The sequence below is a fragment of the Pristiophorus japonicus genome, chromosome 3 (assembly GCF_044704955.1).
Source record: "Pristiophorus japonicus isolate sPriJap1 chromosome 3, sPriJap1.hap1, whole genome shotgun sequence".
In the NCBI taxonomy this organism is placed as follows: Eukaryota; Metazoa; Chordata; class Chondrichthyes; family Pristiophoridae; genus Pristiophorus; species Pristiophorus japonicus.
Genome location: NC_091979.1, coordinates 184,873,065 through 184,894,919, shown reverse-complemented (window position 1 = coordinate 184,894,919; position 21,855 = coordinate 184,873,065). Strand labels below are relative to the sequence as shown.

Sequence of the window (21,855 nt, the reverse complement as noted above, 5' to 3'; positions counted from 1 at the left end):
CTTCCAGAATGTGCTGATTTTTGCTGGGGCATGGGTCTACTAGTATTCATTGCATTCTGGCACCTCATCCAAATGGCCATGCTTCATGTGTGACCTTAGACATGAGTGTTGGCAAGTTATTCAGACACGAGGCTTGAGAGCCGAACTCCATCCTACCTTTGCATGAGCTGCACATACATCATCATCATAGGCAGTCCCTCGAAATCGAGGAAGACTTGCTTCTACTCTCAAAGTGAGTTCTCAGGTGACTGTACAGTCCAGTATGGAAATTACAGTCTCTGCCACAGGTGGAAGTCAATCCTTGAAGAAAAGGGTGGGTGGGGAGCTTGGTTTGCCACACGCTCCTTCCATTGCCTGCGCTTGTTTTCTGCATGCTCTCGGTGACGAGACTCGTAGTGCTCAGCACCTTTCCGGATGTTCTTCCTTGGGGCGATTTTTGGCCAGGGATTCCCAGGTGTCGATGGGGATGTTTCACTTCATCAAGGAGGCTTTGAGGGTGTCCTTGAAACGTTTCCACCTGGGGATCACTTGCCGTGTAGGAGTTCAGAGTAGAACGCTTGCTTTGGGAGTCATGTCGGGCATGTGGACAATGTGGCCCACCCAATGGAGCTGGTCAAGTGTGGTCAGTGCTTTGATGCTGGGGATGTTGAACGTGAACAGTGATATTGGTATGTCTATCCACCTAGGGGATTTGCAGGATCTTGCAGAGACATCGTTTGTGGTATTTCTCCAGCGATTTGAGGTGTATACTGTATATGGTCCACGTTTGAGCCATACAGGAGGGTGATATCACTATAGCCCTGTAGACCATGAGCTTGGTGCTAGATGTGAGGGCTTGGTCTTTGAACACTCTCTTCCTCAGGCGACCGAAGGCTGCGCTGGTGCACTGGAAGCGGTGTTGGAACTAGTCGGCGATGTCTGCCCTTGCTGATAGTAGGCTCCCGAGGTATGGAACGTGGTCCATGTTGTCCAAGGCCCCACCGTGGATTCTGATGACCGGGGAGGGAGTGCTGTGTGGCGGGGTCAGGTTGGTGAAGGATTTTTGTCTTATGGATGTTTAGTGTAAGGCCTATGCTTTTGTACACCTCGGTGAAGATGTTTACGATGGCTTAGAGTTCAGCCTCTGAATGTGCGCAGACGTCCGCGTACTGTAACTCGATGACAGAAGATGGGATGGTCTTGGATCTAGCCTGGAGGCAACGATGGTTGAACAGGTTCCCACTGATTCTGTAGTTTAGTTCCACTCCAGTGGGCAGCTTGTTAAGTGTGAGGTGGAGCATTGCAGCGAGGAAGATCGACAAGAGGGTTGGCGCGATAATGCATGCCCTGCTTGATACCGGTCCGGACGTGGATTGGGTCTTTGGTGGATCCGTTGGTCAGAATCACGGCTTGCATGTCATCGTGAGCATGCGGAGGACGGCGATAAACTTTTGGGGGAGCTGAAACGGAGAATGACGCTCCACAGTCCCTTGTGGTCAACAGTGTCAAAGGCCTTTGTGAGGTCAAAGAAGGCTATGTACAAGGGTTGGTGCTGTTCCCTGAATTTCTTTTGCAGATGCACATACAAGCATCTTCCAGCAGTCGTCACTAGGTAGCTATCAGGAGTGAAAACCCTGACCGATTTCCCACTCTGCAGCCCAGGGACACTGCAGCCAATTGTAACACCCCAAGTGTCACTCAACAAGCTCAGCACAGACCAGATATCAGTCATGCTCTCATCATAACATCTAGATAGGAATAGTGCAATCAAGCTGACGCAACATGGATTCATGAAGGGGAAATCATGTGTAACTAATTTACTGAAATTCTTTGATATAACGAGCATGGTAGATAGAGGTGTACTGATGGATGTTGTGTATTTAGATTTCCAAAAGGCATTCGATAAGGTACCACACAAAAGGTTACTGCAGAAGATAAAGGTACGCGGAGTCAGAGGAAATGTATTAGCATGGAGAGAGAATTGGCTGGCTAACAGAAAGCAGAGAGTCGGGATCAATGGGTCCTTTTCAGGTTGGAAATCGGTGGTTAGTGGTGTGCCACAGGGATCGGTGCTGGGACCACAACTGTTTACAATATACATAGATGACCTGGAAGAGGGGACAGAGTGTAGTGTAACAAAATTTGCAGATGACACAAAGATTAGTGGGAAAGCTGGTTGTGTAGAGGACACAGAGAGGTTGCAAAGAGATTTAGATAGGTTAAGCGAATGGGCTACGGTTTGGCAGATGGAATACAATGTTGGAAAATGTGAGGTCATCCACCTTGGGGGAAAAAAAAAAAACAGTAAAAGGGAATATTATTTGAATGGGGAGAAATTACAACATGCTGCAGTGCAGAGGGACCTGGGGGTCCTTGTGCATGAATCCCAAAAAGTTAGTTTGCAGGTGCAGCAGGTAATCAGGAAAGCGAATGGAATGTTGGTCTTCATTGCGAGAGGGATGGAGTACAAAAGCAGGGAGGTCCTGCTGCAACTGTACAGGGTATTGGTGAGGCCGCATCTGGAGTACTGCATGCAGTTTTGGTCACCTTACTTAAGGAAGGATATACTAGCTTTGGAGGGGGTACAGTGACGATTCACTAGGCTGATTCCGGAGATGTGGGGGTTACCTTATGATGATAGATTGAGTAGACTGGGTCTTTACTCGTTGGAGTTCAGAAGGATGAGGGGTGATCTTATAGAAACATTTAAAATAATGAAAGGGTTAGACAGGATAGCGGCAGAGAGGTTGTTTCCACTGGTTGGGGAGACTAGAACTAGGGGACACAGCGTCAAAATACGGGGGAGCCAATTTAAAACAGAGTTGAGAAGGAATTTCTTCTCCCAGAGGGTTGTGAATCTGTGGAACTCTCTGCCCAAGGAAGTAGTTGAGGCTAGCTCATTGAATATATTCAAATCACAGATAGATAGAATTTTAACCAATAAGGGAATTAAGGGTTATGGGGAGCAGGCGGGTAAGTGGAGCTGAGTTCATGGCCAGATCAGCCATGATCTTGTTGAACGGCAGAGCAGGCTCGAGGGGCTGGATGGCCTACTCCTGTTCCTAATTCTTATGTTCTATGTTCTTATGTCCTACCAAGTTCAGCTCTGACTCCATCCATGGTGAAATAGCCTTCCAACGATAACAGTCTAGGTTCATACATGAAATATGGCAACTTGGAAAATGGGTTGGGTCATTGAAACATTCCTTGGCATGAATCACATCCTCAGGATAAGTGGGGCAAGTTGAAATTTTTTTTAAAAAGCATTAGGGTTTGAATAGCAGAGACTTTATTTATATTAGTTCCTGGGATGTGGGCGTCGCTGGCATGGCCAGCATGTGTTGCCCATCCCTTCTGAAGGGCAGTTAGGGATGGGCAATTCATGCTGGCCTTGCCAGCTACGCCCAGATCCGCCTTCTTGAACTGCTGCAGACCTGGTGAAGGAGGTACTCCCATAGTGCTGTTAGAGAGGGAGTTCCAGGATTTTGATCCAGCAATGAAGCAACAGCGATATATTTCCAAGTCAGGATAGTGTGTAACTTGGAGGGGAACTTGCAGGTGATGGTGTTCCCATGTGCCTGCTGCCTTTGTCCTTCTCGGTGGTAAAGGTTCTGGGTTTGGGAAGTGCTGCCGAAGAAGCCTTGGGAAGTTGCTACAGTGCATCTTGTAGATGGTACACACTGCAGCCATGGTGCGCTGGTGATGGAGGGAGTGAATGTTTAAGGAGGTGGATGGGGTGCCAATCAAGCGGGCTGCTTTGTCCTGGATGATGTCGAGCTTCTTGAGTGTTGTTGGAGCTGCACTCATCCAGGCAAGTGGAGAGTATTCCATTAAACTCCCCACTTGTGCCTTGTAGATGCTGGAAAGGCTTTGGAGAGTCAGGTGGTGAGACACTCGCTGCAGAATACCCAACCTCTGACCTGCGATTGTAGCCACAGTATTTATATGGCTGGTCCAGTTAAGTTTCTGGTCAATGGTGACCCTCAGGATGTTGATGGTGGGGATTCGTGATGGTGATGCCATTGAATGTCATGGGGCCGTGATTAGACATTCAACTATGGGAGAAAATAAGTGAACCTTAAAAAGGTCTGCACTACAAAGTGCAATCCCTTTCCAGCTCTGAATACTGAGGTGGGTGACTGTTCTTTTGCCCACCACGTTCTTCTATTTTCGCTCCTCCTCTCGAAAGCATTTGCTTCTACTGTTCAGTTGCATGACACTGGTCACCCTCTAACACTTAAACCAAGCGGCGGTCATTCTTCATCTGTGTTGAGTGTTTGACTACTCGAGCAGGAGCGAGCATAAAAGTCATGCTAGTCCCTGTCCTCATCCAGCATCCACACAGACACTTTCAACAGTGGATAGTTCGAACCACAGACTCGTTTTCCTCTTCCTCATCCAGGGGTATGGAGGACGACTGCAGCTCTCCTACTGTTGATAGGACACATCACCTAACTCAGCAGAGAGTCTGTATGGTGCAGTTACATGTGGCCTTTGGCATGTAGCAGGAAGGGGGTACTGAGGTGAATGATCAGCCATGAATCTTATTGAATGGTGGTGCAGGCTCGAAGGGCCGAATGGCCTACTCCTGCACCTATTTTCTGTTTCTATGTTTCTTTACCGCCTGAGCAAGCCACCAGGGTAGCTAAACTTACATTTGTTTACTAAATTCAATATTCTCACAAATTACATATTGCCATCCCAAGCTCCAACAACCAGACATCAAACCACATGGAATTCATGTTTTCCAGCTGTCAATTTGTGAGAAATATGAAACCAATCTAGATGTGGAGGTGGCAGTTTAACCTCACTACATTGCAAGAGTCAGGGGGGACGAAATTGCCCCTTTCTACAAGAGCCGAAGGACTCTCTGCTCGGTCAGCACGGAGAGGCCAACATTTAAAAAATTGCCCTCGTGGATTTTCCCGGCGGAAAACATTTACACTCCGTCCCTGTAGCCACCCCATCAACCCTTTACTGACCGGCAGTGACTCCCTTTCTGCCCAACGTGGAAAATTGCTCCGCTGGAGCAGATCGGCCACCGCTCAGTGCCCCTGACAGCTTTTCCTGGCGGGAACCTTCTTGAGGCTGGATGGCTCATCCGCTCTTAAAGGGGAGGGTGCACTGCTGCGGCTGCCATTTTATTTTAATTGTCGGCCGACCGCCAGGTCGACTTGTCACAGGTTCGGCTGGCCCGGCCGAAACTCTCCCTGGTGGCCCAGTGTTTGCCACTAAAGTGGCTGCAGAGTTCACGGCGACCCTTCCCTTTAACTAAAGGGGAAGGACGTTGTAACGTGACAGCACGACGCGGCACGTCCGCGCCGCACTGACATCATCAGCGCGCCGCTGATGACTCGGAGCGACGGCCGCTCTGAGCCCTCCCCACTCCTGCCCAATGATGACACCACTTCCGCCCCGTTCCGAAAAAAAAACAAAGCTGAATTTCTCCGGATTGTCCGCCCCATCATCGTTTCGGGCAGAGGGCAATTTCGGCCCCAGGATGTCCAAAAAGCATTAGTGAGCAAGTATCTGGTATGCAGTAGCCTGGAGTACATTCAGACAGCATTCCATAACAACCCTGTGCTGCCTGAACGCCAGCATGGAAGACCTCATCTGTTCTCAGGCAGGGATGATTCAAATGAATTCAACAAAAGTACCAAGTTTCAGAATTATCCAGGGAACCAGCAGCAAGCAGAGGCTTCAGAAATGCTCAATGGCTAACGAAACCAAGACAGTGACGCCATTCTGAATTGCTTCCTGCCACAATAACCACAGCCCTCACCATTCAGATTGTACATCGAGAAGCGATAGGAGAAGTTTGCGAGATTGGTTTCCTGCCGAAGCGGGGACTTCTTCAGCTCTTCGGGTTTCCCAGTGTCCAGACTCTGAAGAGAAAAGGGAAACATGATTCTCAATTTCATAAGATAATACAAATAATCTCAAAAGGATTTGGCAGTCAGCTGCACAAAGTGCAACCATTAACATTCACTTCTGAAGAAAAGGGATCACAATAATTCTCTCACTCACACACACACACACACACACACACAAAAAATCACAATATATACCGATTAACTTTCGAGTGCCTAGAAGTTCTCATTTCAGCAGGACCAGTGTTCTTACACTCCTGGTCATTATTCACTGATCCCAGCTGGAAAGTAAATGTCTGCAGCTCGAGGAACTTCGGATCCGTGATGACGAGCTGGAGTCCGAGCTGCGGATACTGCGACACATCAGGGAGGGGGAAGAGTTATGTGGACGCTGTGTTCCAGAAGGCAGTCACATCCCCGAGATTAATTAATTTAAATTTGGTCTGTGGTCAGGGACAGTAGGGTGTGACTATGAACGAGACAGGTAGGGGGACCCAGGAGGTATTGATAGAGGAGCCTCAGGTATGAGATTCTTGTTCCCTGTTTGGACGAGATCAAGGACTGCAGGGAGGTTGAGCAAACTGACCACAGCACCGTGGTACAGGAGGCCATTCAAGTTGGGGGTGGGCGGGGGGTGGGTGGGGGTGGTGAGTAAAAAGAAATGTTATAGTGGTAGGGGACAGTATCATTAGGGGGATAGATACAATTCTCTGCAGCGGAGAACGCGAGTCCTGAAGGCTGTGTTGCCTGCCCGGTGCCAGGGTAAAGGACATCTCCTCTGGGTTGGAGAGGAACTTGGAGCAGGAGGGGGAAAAGATCCAGTTGCCATGGTCCACGTAGGTACCAATGACCTAGGTAGAACAAAGAGGTCTTGCTGAGGGACTTTGAGCAGCTAAGGTCTAAATTAAAAAGCAGAACCACAAAAGGTAATAATCTCTGGATTACTATCCGAGCCACGAGCAAATTTGCATAGGGTAAATAAGATTTGAGAGATGAACACGTGGCTCAAAGACTGATGTGGGAGAAATGGGTTTCGATTCATGGGGCACTGGCACCAGTACTGGGGTAAGAGGGGGCTGTTCCGTTGGGACGGGCTTCACTTGAATCATGATGGGACTAGTATCCTGCCGAATTGAATAACTAGAGCTATAGAGAGGGCTTTAAATTAAATAGTGGGGGGGGGGGGGGGAAAGAGGGGAGGGTTCAGGTGAGTGGAAATTTAAAAAGTCAAAGAGCAAGGAGAAGGCAATGGAGCGGGGTAGTAGTGGAGGAAATGATAACTGGAGTGTGACAGGTAAGGAAACAATGTATTAAAATAAGAGTGCATCAGAAAGTGCGGTCAAAGCAGGGAAAAATGGTAAAAATACAAATTTAAAAGCTCTTTATCGAAACGCACGCAGCAATCGTAACAAGATAGATGAGTTGACAGCACGAATAGAAATAAATGGGTATGATCTGATGGCCATTACAGAGACGTGGTTGTAAGGTGACCAAGGCTGGGAACGGAATATTCAAGGCTATTTGACAATTCGGAAGAATAGGCAGAAAGGAAAAGGAAGTGGGGTGGTACTGTTAATAAAGGATGAGATAAGTGCGCCAGTGAGAAATTATATTGGCTCAGAACATCAAGATGTTGAATCAGTTTGGGTGGATATAAGAAATAATAAAGGGAAAGAAGTCATTGGTGGGAGTAGTCTATAGGCCCCCTATCAGTAGCTACACTGTAGGACAGAGTAAAAATCAAGAAATAATGGAAGCTTATAAGAAAGGTACGGCAATAATCATGGGCGATTTTAATCTTCATACTGATTGGATAAATCAAATTGGCCAAAGTAGCCTTGAGGAAGAGTTCATGGAGTGTATCCGGGATGATTTCCCTGAACAGTATGCTGTGGAACCAACCAGGGTGCAGGCTATCTTGGATCTGGTACTGTATGAGACAGGATTAATAAATGATCTCATAGAAAAGGATCCTCCAGGAAAGAGTGATCACACAGCATGGTTGAATTACAAATTGGAGAGTGAGAAAGTTGGATCTCAAACCAACTAATTAAGTAGTACTCGGTAAAATAATTGGACTAAAGGCGGACAGGTCACCTGGACCTCATGGGTTACATCCAAGGGTCTTAAAAGAAGTGGCTGCAGAGATAGTGGATGGATTGGTTGTAATCTAAAAAAATTCCCTGGATTCTGGGGCGGTCCCAGCAGATTGGAAAACCGCAAATGAAACGCCCCTATTAAAAAAAGGAGGCCGACTGAAAGCAGGAAACTATAGACCAGTTATCCTAACATCTGTCATTGGGAAAATGCTGGAGTCCATTATTAAAGAAGCAGTAGCGGGACATTTGGAAAAGCATGATTCAATCAAGCAGAGTCAGCATGGTTTTATGAACAAGAAATCATGTTTGATAAACTTGCTGGTGTTCTTTAAAGATGTAACGAGTAGGGTGGATAAGGGGGAACCAGTAGATGTGGTGTATTTGAATTTCCAGAAGGCATGCGGTAAGGTGCCACATAAAAAGGTTACTGCACAAGATAAAAGTTCATGGATAGGGCATGGATAGAGGTTTGGCTGACTAACAGAAAACAGAGTGTCGGGATAAATGGGTCATTTTCCGGTTGGCACACAGTGACTAGTGGGGTGCTGCAGGGATCGGTGCTGGGGCCTTAACTATTTACAATCTATATTAATGACTTGGATGAATGGACCGAGTGTAATCTAGCCAAGTTTGCTGATGATACAAAGATGGGTGGGAAAGCAAATTGCAAAAAATCGGCAAAGGGATATTGACAGGCTAAGTGAGTGGGCAAAAATTTGGCAGATGAAGTACAATGTGGTAAAATGTGAGGTTATCTACTTTGGCATAAATAATAAAATGCAAATTATAATTTAAACAGAGAAAAATTGCAAAGTGCTGCAGTACAGAGGGACCCGGGGGTCCTTGTGCATGAAACACAAAAAGTTAGTATGTAGGTACAGCAAGTAATCAGGAAGGCAAATGGAATGTTGGCCTTTATTGCAAGGGGGATAGAGTATAAAAGCAGAGAAGTCCTTCTACAACTGTACAGGGTATTGGTAAGGCCACACCTGGAGTACTGCGTACAGTTTTGGTCTCTGTATTTAAAGAAGGATATACTTGCATTGGAGGCTTTTCAGAGAAGTTCACTAGGTTGATTCCAGAGATGAGGAGGGTTGACTTATGAAGATAGGTTGAGTAGGTTGGGCCTATACTCATTGGAGTTCAGAAGAATGAGGTGTGATCTTATTGAAACATAGAAGATAACGAGGGGGCTCGACAAGGTGGATGGAGAGAGGATATTTCCACTCATAGGGGAAACTAAATCTAGGGGGCATATTTTCAGAATAAGGGGTTGCCCATTTAGAACTGAGATGAGGAGGAATTTCTTCTGAGAGTCGTAAATCTGTGGAATTCTCTGCCCCAGAGAGCAGTGGAGGCTGGGTCATTGAATATATTTAAGGTGGAGATGGACAGATTTTTGAGCGATAAAGGGAGTGAAGGGTTATGGGGAGCAGGCAGGGGAGTGGAGCTGAGCCCAAGATCAGATCAGCCATGATTTAATTTAAATGATGGAGCAGGCTTGGGGAGGCGAAATGTCCTACTCCTGCTCCTATTTCTTATGTCAAGTGCACACACAGACATTGGGCTCTGGTGCTGTCAGGGTTAAACATGGTACAATAGAATACCATTAATGATGCCATTCTCCCAAGGAATTTGGAGGCAGGGCAGGGGGCGAAACAACAGGCAGCAGAGAGGAGGGTGTGGGGGGTAAGTAGAGGGCGCGTATGAGTGAGCATGCAAGAACACAAGAAATTGGTTAAGTTACTGAGATCAGAATGTTGGTCTAATGACCTTTATCATGTTCCTAAAAAATAAATGTTATTTTTATTAGTTGCTATTGATGTTAAAACTATCTGCAACCACTACAGCTCTATTTTCGCCTCTCCCAAATCTCCGTTCCTGTAACTTCAGCATTATGTGCACTCCCCCCACCCCCATTGGCTGCCGACTCTTCAGCCAAGTTAGTTCTAATCTTGGGAACTCCCTCTCGAAACATACGCACCAATAGATACATAAACACATGTGCATATATATGTATGCATACACTATTGGAAATACAAACATGAAGCAAAAAAAAACCTAGATTTAAACTATACATCAATTCCCCTACTGATTAAGAAAGAACACCCTTAATGTGTGTTTAGCTAAAATGAGAACAAATGGTCCTTTAAAAGGCATTTCACATCACTGGTATTCTTGGAGATGGAATTGTGATGATTGCAATTGATAACCAGTTACAATGTATTTAACGAACACAATCTTATGAGCAGACTATCCACCAGATTAAATTTTTTTTTGACTCCTCAAGTAGTGATCAGCAGCAGATTCTCCTACTGGTATTGTCATCCCTCAGACAGGGGTGCTGAAATTAAGTTGGTACAGTCTGTGAATCAAACACTAGGACTTTTTTTTTTATACATCGAGAACTGCCATTGTCCAATTAATCAACAGGAGAGCCCTTGGACCACTGTTCCTAATAAAGGTAGACAGAATGAGCAGACTCGCATCTATAACTTGACCACTAATCACGTTTATATCAGCCGGTTAACACAGGGAAAGAGAACCCCTGACACAAGAAACTTGAACAGAGTATACAACTGGTTACAAATATTATAAAGACAGTCAACAGACCACTCCCTGCACAGTTTGGAAGCCTTCTAACCTCAAGTCAGGTTACTCCTGCTTACCTGAGTGAGCTTGTCGAGCTCACCGAGCCAGGCACCAAACATCTTATCCAAGTCCTGGTCCTCCTTATCACTGTCCTCCTCTGCGGCATGGTCCACATCTTCATCTGAGGTCTGATCCATCTGTAACCCAAGGAACCATCAATGTAGTCACCAGGCTTATTTAAGCCATTACATTGCATGGCTTTCAATGCAATTCAATATCTAACACCTTGAATACATCCCCTTCAATTCCTCCCACCACAAGTGACCATACTGTACACCTGTGTTAGTGACAGATCTGTACCCATCAGTACTGTACTAGTGTTAGTGACAGACCTGTACCCATCAGTACTTTAACTATGTTACTGTGACAGGCCTGTACCCACCAGTACTGTACAAATCATGATTATATAATTAACAGGAATGAAATAGCTGTTACTTGCCAGTTAGCATGAAAAAGGTACCACAACTTATTGCAGACATATACATGGAGTGAGTCATCACTAAGTAAAACATACAAACACACCAGTGATTAAAGCATTAATGCGAACAAATCTCAGGTGTAAAATACTGTCCAAAGAACATTCCTGTCTGTCAACAAAGGAACACAAGGCACGAGAAGCTCAATGCGCTGTATTCGCACAGGCCAAGTCCACGCCCACAATTCCCCATGTGGTTTTCACTTTCAGGAGGGCAATCAAGTTAAAATTCAAATGGAAGGCACCCACTCTTCTACAACAGGTGGCTGCAGAGAGCACTGGCATGGCTGGGCAACAGTTGAGCCTGTTGTCCTGTCTAGGGATGGTTCACGATGTGATGAATGTGATGAAAGGAATGCAATAGAGAGCACATTCTCATGCTTTACAGCTCTAAGTACACCTCAAATTAGGCTGCCACTCCCAGAGAAGCCATTACTCATCACTAATGAACAATGCTAAAATCACTTTAATGACCTTACTCCTGTCAAGCTTAATTTCCTTTCCTCCTGTGATCTGAAGCAATAAGGAGCCTTCAACAGAATCATACCAAACTCTCAACTACCATAAGTCTCTGCAGTCAAGTCTTTAATATTGGTACATGTGTGCAGAGGGAATAGTTCTGCTCAAAAGGATGAGTAGATTGTTTGCAGTGTGCAATGGAGTGACAAATCTGGTGTAATTGTGTATATTAAATCACAAACAGCACTCGCTGGCAACAGAATTCTTATCTTGAATATTCACTCCACAATTTTTATTACAAAAGAGTGTTGTAGTAGTACTTAGTGGATGTTAAATATACTATCCGTACATTTTTAAAGCATACAGATCAAGATAGTGCCAGGTCGAATCACTGGTCTGTGCAGAACCAGCTGATCTCAGCTGGGGACACAGTACAAGGGTTACAATTGGTCAATGTGCCCCCCAGTTAGAAAAGGGTGAGGGGTGATCACTATTCAGTGGATCTTGCTGGCGAACATGCATGTGTGAATGGAAAGATTAGGCTCTGTTGTGATGCTCTTCATAGTTTAATTGCTTGCTTAAATATTAAAAATGGCCTCTTGTGCACTTGCCAGCACTATGAAACCTTAAGTAAGTAGGGTCAAGCCTTCCTAAAAATGGGGAAATTGGTGGTGGTGAGGGGCCTAGAGAAACAAAGAGGAATTGGTTAAAAGAAAATCTGATGAGTAGAATCAATGTGAGGAGAAACGAGATGAAATAAGCCTGGGAGTATTCATATAGCAGTTCTAAACCCACAAATTACAATCCAACCCCTCCCACTCCACCCCAAGTGTAGTCAGTTTTGCTAGAAACATGAGAGCCAATTTGCCAACAGCAAGGTCCCACAAAATCCCAGTGAAGCTGGAATTGTTCTACTTACAGCAGAGAAGCTCAAATAGAGGTATTCAAAATGATATGGGGTTCAATGGAGCAAGTAGGGAGAAACTGTTTCCTCTGGCAAGTGGCTTGCTAACCAACCAGAGGTCATAGATTTAAAGTAATCGGCAAAAAAAAGGGGAAAGGAGATGATTTTCTCCCTTCCCCCCCCCCCCCCCCCCCCCACACACACACACACACACACACACACACACGGAGGATGAAGAATCTGGAACGCACTACCTGAAAGGGTGGTGGAATTTGATTCCATAGAAACTTTCAGAAGGCAATTTCATTTGTATATGAACAGATACAGGGTTAATTTGCAGGTATGTGGGGCTAAATTGGTTATCTCTTTTCAAGAGCCGGCACAAGCACAATATGCCAAATGGTCGTCTCTGTGGTGTAAAATTCTATGATTCTATAAATATTTATTGCCCATCCCCAATTGCCCTCGGTAAGGTGTGGTGAGCTGCTTTCTTGAACCACTGTAGTTCATTGGGGAGGGAGTTCCAGGATTTTGACGCAGCGACTATGAAGGAATGCCGATATGTTTCCAAGTCAGGATGGTGTATGACTTGGAGGGGAACTTGGAGATGGTGGTGTTCCCATCTGCCTGCTGCCCTTGACCTTCCAGGTGATAGAGGTCGTGGATTTGGGAGGTGCGGTCGAAGAAGCTTTGGCAAGTTGCTGCAGTGCATCTTATAGATGGTGCACACTGCAGCCACAGTGTGCCAGTGGTGGATGGGGTGCCAATTAAGCAGGCTGCTTTGTCCTGGATGGTGTCAAGCTTCTTAAGTGCTGTTGGAGCTACACTCATCCAGGCAAGTGGAGAGTATTCCATCACACTCCTGACTTGTGCCTTGTAGATGGTGGAAAGGCTTTGGGGAGTCAGAAGGTAAAACACTCGTCGCAGAATACCAAGCTTCTGACCCACTCTTGCAACCACAGCGTTTATGTGGCCAGTCCAATTATGTTTCGGTCAATGGTGACCCTCAGATTTGGCAGTGGTAATGCTGTTGAATGTCATGGGGTGGTGGTTAGACCCTCTCTTAGGGTGGGGTAAAATAAGATCAGAGAGTTAAACACTGGCTCAAAGACTGGGAGAAATGGGTTTTGGTTCGTGGGAAACTGGCACCAGTACTGGGGTAAGAGGGAGCTGTTCCATTCGGACGGGCTCTCGTGCTGGGACTAGGGTCCTAGTTAATCAAATAACTAGGGCTGTAGAGAGGACTTTAAACTTTTAAACTAATTGGGGGGGAGTGGGGTGGGGGAGTAAGTAAGCGAAAATTTAAAAAGTCAAAGAATGAGAAGGCAATATAGCAGGGTAGCACTGGGGGAAATGATAACCAGAGCGTGCCAGGAAGAGACAGAATGTATAAACATAATGGTGAATCAGAAAATGGGATCAAAGCAGGAAAAAAATGGTAAAAAAAATTTAAAAGCTCTTTATCTGAATGCACGTAGCATTCGTAATAAAATAGATGAGTTGACGGCACAAATAGATACAAATGGGTATGATCTGATGGCCATTACAAAGACGTGGTTGCAAGGTGACCAGGTCTGGGAACTAAATATTCAGGGGTATTTGACAATTCAGAAGGGCAGACAGAAAGGAAAAGGAGGTGGGTAGCACTGTGAATGACGGACGAGATCAGTGCATTAGTGAGAAACGATATTGGCTCAGAAGATCAAGATGTTGAATCAGTTTGGGTGGAGATAAGGAATAGTAAGGGGAAAAATTTGCTGGTGGGTGTAATCTATAGGCCCCCTAACAGTAGCTACACTGTTGGATGGAGTATAAATCAAGAAATAATGGAGACTTGTAAAAAAGGAACGGCAATAATCATGGTCGATTTTAACCTTCATATTGATTGGACAAAGCAAATTGGCCAGGATAGCCTTGAGGAAGAGTTCATGGGGTGTATCCAGGATAGTTTCCTTGAACAGTACGTCGTGGAACCAAGCAGGGAGCAGGCTATCTTAGATCTGGTACTGTGTAATGAGACAGGATTAATAAATAATCTCCTAGTAAAGGATCCTCTACGAATGAATTCAACATGGTTGAATTTAAAATTCAGTTCGAGGGTGAGAAAGTTGGATCTCAAACCAATGTCCCAAGCTTAAATAAAGGAGACTACAAAGGTATGAGGGCAGAGTTGGCTAAAGTGAACTGGGAAAATAGATTAAAGTATGGGACGGTTGATGAGCAGTGGCAGACATTTAAGGAGATATAACTCGCAACAAAAATATTCTCCAATGAGAAGGAAAGTCTGTAAGAGAAGGGATAACCATCAGTGGCTAACTAAGGAAATAAGGGATGGTATCAAATTGAAAATAAGGGCATACAATGAGGCCAAGACAATGTGGGAAGCCAGAGGATTGGGAAACTTTTAAAAGCAGCAAAGAACGATTAAAAAAAATGATAGAGGGGGAAGATAGATTATGAAAGTAAACTAACACGGAATATAAAAACCAGAATAGTAAGGGAGTTTCTACAGGTACATTAAAAGGAAAAGAGTGGCTAAAGTAAATGTTGGTCCCCTAGAGGAGGAGACAGGTGAATTAATAACGGAGAACAGGGAAATGGCAGAGACGTTGATCAAATTTTTGTATCGGTCTTCACGGTGGAAGACACTAAAAACATCCCAATAGTGGATAATCAAGGGGCTTTGGGAGGGAGGAACTTAATACAATCATCATCACTAAAGAAACAGTACCCCCCAGTAAAATAATGGGACTAAAGGCAGATAAGTCCCCAGGACCTGATGGCTTACATCTTGGGGGGCCTAAAAGAAATGGCTGCAGAGATAGTGGATGTATTGGTTGTAATCTAACAAAATTCCCTGGATTCTGGGACGGTCCCAGCGGATTGGAATACCCCTATTTAAAAAAGGAGGCAGACAAAAAGGAAACTACAGACCAGTTAGCCTAACATCTGTTGTTGGGAAAATGCTGGAGTCCATTATTAAGGAAGCAGCAGCGGGACATTTGGAAAAGCATGATTCAATCAAGCGGAGTCAGCATGGTTTTATGAAAGGGAAATCATGTTTGACAAATTTGCTGGAGTTCTTTGAGGATGTAACGAGCAGGGTGGATAAGGGGGAACCAGCGGATGTGGTGGATTTGGATTTCCAGAAGGCGTTCGATAAGGTGCCACATAAAAGGTTACTGCACAAGACAAAAGTTCACGGCGTTGAGGGCAATACATTAGCATGGATAGAGGTTTGGCTGACTAACAGAAAACAGAGTGTCGGGATAAATGGGTCATTTTCCGGGTGGCTAACAGTAACTAGTGGGGTGCCGCAGGGATCGGTGCTGGGGCCTCAACTATTTACAATCTACATTAATGACTTGGATGAACGGACCGAGTGTAATGTAGTCAAGTTTGCTGATGATATAAAGATGGGTGGGAAAGCAAATTGTGAGGAGGACTTAAAAAATGTGCTAAAAAAGGGATATAGACAGGGTGGGTGGGCAAAAATTTGGCAGATGGAGTATAATGTGGGAAAATGTGAGGTTATCCACTTTGGCAGAAAAAAAATGGAACAGCAAAATTATAATTTAAATGGAGAAAAATTACAACATGCTGCTGTAGAGGGACCTGGAGCTACTTGTGCATGAAACACCGAGTATACAGGTACTGCAAGTAATCAGGAAAGCAAATGGAATGTTGGTCTTTATTGCAAGGGGGATAGAATATAAAAGCAGAGAAGTCCTGCTACAACTGTACAGGGTATTGGCAAGGCCACACCTGGAGTACTGCGAACAGTTTTGCTCTCGTATTTAAGGAAGGATATACTTGCATTGGAGGCTGTTCAGAGAAGGTTCACTATGTTGATTCTGGAGATGAGGGGGGTTGACATGTGAAGATAGGTTGAGTAGGTTGGGCCTATACTCACTGGAGTTAAGAATAAGAGATGATCTTATCGAAACACACAAGATAATGAGGGGGCTCGACAAGGTGGATGCAGAGAGGATACTCCCACTCATCGGGGAAAGTAAAACTAGGGGACAGTCTCAGAATAAGGGGCTGCCCAGTTAAAACTGAGATGAGGAGGAATTTCTTCTCCGAGGGTTGTAAATCTATGGAATTCTCTGACCCAGAGAGCTGTGGAGGCTGGGTCATTGAATATTTTTAAGGCAGAGATAGACAGATTTTTGAGTGATAAGGGAATAAAGGGTTATGGGAAGAGGGCAGGGAAGTGGAGCTGAGTCCATGATCAGATCAGCCTTGATCATATTAAATGGCAGAGCAGGCTTGAGGGGCCAGGTGGCCTACTCCTGCTCCTATTTCTTATGTTCTTATGTTATTGGAGACAGTTATTGCCGGACACTTGTCAGCCCAAGCCTGAATGTCGTCAAGGTCTTGCTGCATGCAGGCATGGACTGCTTCATTGTCTGAGGAGTTGTGAATGGAATTGAACACTGTGCAATCATAAGCAAACATCCCCACCTCTGACTGGGAAGGTCATTGATGAAGCAGCTGAAGATGGTTAGGTCGAGGACACTGCCCTGAGGAACTCCTGCAACAATATCCTGAGGCTGTGATGACAGAAACAACCACAAAAATCTTTTGTTGTGCTAGGTATGACTGCAATGAAAATCCAGCCTAGATTGTGGTCTCAAATCTTGGAGTGTGGCTGAAACTCAAACGTTCTGACTCTGTGCACTGCCAGTGAGCCAGGCTTATTCTGGGATGGACACACTTACCTCAGAGCATACAGTGGAGAATTAGGTACAAGCTTAGTTAAGGGTAAGGTCAGGTGGTGATATGGGGTGGTTGTGGGGGCGGGAGGGGTGTGGAGAGATATGCCCAAGGGCAGGTAGGAGAGATTAATGACAAAACTAGTGAAGGAAAGAAAAATGGACAGGAAAAAGTATGGAGCACGACTGATCCAGTATTTATAAGCAAATATACTCAGCAGCCAAAATAAACTCAGGTACTTGGAGGCAGTAATTAGAACAATTAGAACAGAGGGTACAATATTGCTGCCTTGATGTTATCTTGGTTTCAGCCAGTCCGACTGAAAAACTTGGCGATTTAGGAAAGAAAAAAAGGGGCATTGCTTCATTAATTCAAGACATGATTGAATGTCCCAAAAAAGGAAAGATTTTAATTTGATCAGAAAGAGTCCGGAAATAATTAAATAATAGAGATCTGTTATCATATTGGGAGTACATCATGCACTTCTTAGCGGGAAATAAATCAAGAATGAGATTTGTGGGTGAATTTGGAGAGATTTTCAGTAACAGATGCAATAATGGTGAGTTTTAAGTGTCAGGTGGACTGAGATTAAAATAAAATCCAGAGGACCTCTTGAGGACCGTTTCCTTACTCAGTAAGTTGCACCTCCAAAAAGAGAGCATGCAATGAGATCTAGACAGAATACATGACTTGAAGGTAGGAGAACACTTGGTAAATAGTGTACACAATCTAGTAACATCGAAAAGAAAACTGCAATGTTCAGCCATGAACTCATTGAATGGCGGTACAGGCTCGAAAGGCCAAATGACCTACACCTGCACCTATTTTCTATGTTTCTAAAATAATGGTGTTGAACTGGAAACCGCCTAAATTCAATGGGATGAGGGGGACCTAGATAAGATCCATCAGTTGGAAAGTGGAAGTTAAACAGCAGACCAGTAGACCAAGATACTTAAGTAAAAGATGAATAAAGAACAAGTTAAATATATTGACCCACCTCTTTGACCAAGCTTTTGGTCACCTGTCCTAATATCTGTCGCTCAGCATCAAATTTTGTCTGATAAAGGTGCTATATAAAGGCAAGTTAACATGGTAAAACGTCCCAAGGCACTTCGCACGAGTGTTATCAAACAAAATTTGACATCAAGTCACATAAGGAGCTAATAGGACAGGTAACCAAAAGCTCGGTCAAAGAGATAGGTTTTAAGGAGTGTCTTAAAGGAGGAGAGGTAGCGAGCAATGTTCCCTCTAAGCTGCAAGTGTGCGCGATCGCGCAGTAGTGTGCAAGTTTCCCCATGGGCCACTCAAGCTTTTACATTGGAAATACCACGCATGCGCAGAAATTTAAAGGGACCGCGCATTGAAAGAAACATATCGCGCAGAACATAATGCAGCCTACAGGGAGCAGCGGTAGAGAGGTGGAAAGGTTTAGGGAGGGAATTCCAGAGTTTAGGGCTTAGGCTGCTGAAGGCACAGTCGCCAATGGTGGAGCGATGAAAATCGACAGTCTGTTCTCAGGTGGATGTAAAAGATCCCATGGCATTATTTCAAAGAAGAGCAGTGGGGTTATCCCTGGTGTCCTGGCCAATATTTATCCCTAAATCAACATCATAAACAGATTATCTGGTCATTATCACATTGATGTTTCTGGGAGCTTTCCTGTGCACATATTGGCTGCCACATTGCTTACATTACAACAGTGACAACACCTCAAAAGTACTTCGCTGGCTGTAAAGCACTTTGGGACCCCCCCGAGGTTGTGAAAGGCACGATATAAATGAGGAGATCCAAGAGTTTTTCCAAAAGGTTTTGAGGGAGTAAATAAATCAAAGTTTGCTTCCACTGGTTGGCAAATCAGTAACAAGATGTTATGTACTAAATTATTCCAAATGCAGGATAAAGGAAGATGATATATTTTCCACAGAGGATTATTAGAACATAGATGCTTTATTACAAGTGCCCTTTTAAGGCAGAGACTATATAATTTTAAAAGGAATTGAAAAGAATATAAATGTAAAGACATTGGATTCGATGTTTCTTGCTCAGCTTGCACTAGCACAGCTCGATAGATAGAATGGCCTCCTAGAGTCTAATCCAAAAATCTATAGCTGAAGCTGAACTATGGGTCACAAGAGCACAACTAGCTCTCTAGTGGTCCAGATGAGTTACTGGATAGTCAGTACAGCGAGTTCTGATACAATGAGCCAGATTTTGTTGCAAAAATAATGACGCACATAGTTAATAATGTGCAAATCTGCCAGCACGTTCAGGGGATTGAGATATACTGCATGAGTAGGGAATCGCTGGAACAAGCTGGCTGAATTACACTGCTCCATCAGTTGCTTTGCACAAGTGGCATCTTGCCAGTAGATGCCCTTATTTTTAAGAGCTTGCTGGATTTTCACATTGACCATTAAACACACTACAGGAAGTTGTCTGGTAATTAAAAGCGCAAGTACGTTTTTAATGGCATGATAATTATAAATGCAATACTAATCAACCTCTCTGGCCCAAAAATTGAACAATTTAAACTGTGGAGTCTCATTCCTTCAGGAGGTAAATTGTTCGAGATTTTAAAAAAATTCTAATTTAAACTTTTTTTTCTAACTTTTCCTTCGTCTCTTTCTCACTCTAAAGCCAATCTTTCTTTCTTTCCTTTTCTATGTACTTGATTTGACTAATTCACTCTACCTTTGTCGTTCCTGTTTCTTTCTCAATCCTTAAATCTCATTGGTTAAGGAGATACACTGTTGGTCCAGTCATGCCCCGTTGCCATCGCTGCACCGTTATCAGCTCAAATTTCCAGCAAGTTAATGGTGCAAAAATAGAGCTGAAGTTCTGTAGAAAAAAAATCTAATGGCACACCCTGCGAGATGCACCGGTCTAGCAAGATATAGCCCATTAGACACAACTCCATGCTATGTTCCATTTAATACAGAAAACACAATTCTCCATAACCAGCAATGGCTTTCCCACAAGGCAAACACTTTCTGAAAACTATTAAGATATTTTACACTATTTTACACATATTTACACAATGGACATTTTCTGGAATGATTACTGCAATCAGGGCTGCCCTGATGCACGGGTATTAGGCATCAGAGCACTTGAAATAATTATTTCCTTCCTGAAACACGAAGACATTAGCTTGTGTATGCTATGATTGGCCAATTTGGTTGCACTCACATTGGACATCATCTTTCCATATTTTGTTCACTCCCATGCAGTGCTTGCTTTTGCCCATGTACTGCTGGTAGTATTTAAACAGAGCTGCTTGTGCCAAGTGTAGCAGCAGGATAGGTTCAACACTGTAGTTATACCTGTTCTCACCAGTTCCATAAACATCCTGCCATTTGTTTGTAACTGAACCTTTTCCCGATTGTATATAACAGCTCTACAGACCGGAAGGTCACAGGTTCAGCCCTGTTATGATCTATACCTGGGCAGCAATAGGAGTGCTACAACGGGCCTCCGCATCCCAAGTTTGACTCAGTTATAGGCTACCTTTACCAACTTAAGCCACGGGGGAAGCAGTTATTTTCTCTGGTTGCTGCTCCATGCAAAAAGAGCAATTTGAAACATCAACCAACAGAATAATTGAAAACATGCTTCTTGGATCATGTTATTAAGCCCCTTCATGATTAAGTGTCAATAGGATACTCAAAGACTTGGATTTATATAGCACCTTTCACCACCACTAGACGTCTCACAGCGCTTTACAGCCAATGAAATACTTTGAGTGTAGTTATTGTTTAATGTCGGAAACGCGGCAGCCGATTTGCACACAAGCAAGCTCCCACAAACAGCAATGTGATAATGACCAGATAAACTTGTTTTTGTTATGTTGATTGAGGGATAAATATTGGTCAGAACACCAGGGATAACTCCCTTGCTCTTCTTCGAAATAGTGCCATGGGATCTTCTACGTCAACTTGAGAGAGGGGAGGCCTCGGTTTAATGTCTCATCGGAAAGACAGGCATCTCTGACAGTGCACCACTCCCTCAGTACTGCACTGGAGTGTCAGCACTGCACTGGAGTGTCAGCCTAGATTTTTCGTGCTCAAGTCCCTGGAGTGGGACTTGAACCCACAACCTTCTGACTCAGAGGCGAGAGTGGGTGTTTGGGTGAAGACCCATCAGAACTTGTAATCCAAAGGATCTTCATATAAAATGTTAACCTCGTGTTGCTACCCACTGAACCACAGCTGACACTTAACTGTCTAGGCTCACAACTGGTAAGTGAACACTTGGGCAAGGTTTCAAGTGACCAGCACCCATAGAACCTTTCCCCAAGAGAGGAGGGCTGGAGAAAACTAGCAGTGATCCACTCAACCCAAGCGATTCGTACTTCATACAGATGGAGGTGATGGGTTTTTAATAAGCATTTGTTTGCAGCCCATTCCTATTAGCTCTGAGCAAACACACCACATGTTTTGGAACCAAAGGTTAATCAACCAGGACCCAACCCCTGTACCTTGTAGCAGATGGCTATAAACAGCGCACAGTCAAAAGCATATTTCCAGCCCACCCTTCCAGCTCAGATAAGCTAAATCAACACTAAATATTAATCTACATTGCATTAAGACAATCTGTTTAATTAGGGAAACTGGGCCATAAAACTCCTTTGGGCTTTACTTAATTTTTCCTTCAAACAAAATAAAACCCCTGATCTTAATCAGAGCAGAACAAAATCTACCT

The 21,855-nt window shown here is 44.4% G+C and overlaps 1 protein-coding gene across 5 annotated transcripts in view; it reads right to left on the bottom strand.

Moving 5' to 3' along the window:
* The window catches only part of raph1a (Ras association (RalGDS/AF-6) and pleckstrin homology domains 1a), a 342,525-nt gene that overhangs the window by 135,250 nt on the left and 185,420 nt on the right, over positions 1 to 21,855 (bottom strand). For all 5 annotated transcript variants that reach the window (XM_070876085.1, XM_070876083.1, XM_070876086.1 and 2 more), the window contains exons 2-3: positions 10,618 to 10,737; positions 5,762 to 5,864 (exon numbers count right to left, since the gene is read on the bottom strand). In XM_070876085.1, the coding sequence (XP_070732186.1) occupies positions 5,762 to 5,864; positions 10,618 to 10,737 (223 nt within the window). The remainder of the gene's footprint in view (positions 1 to 5,761; positions 5,865 to 10,617; positions 10,738 to 21,855) is intronic.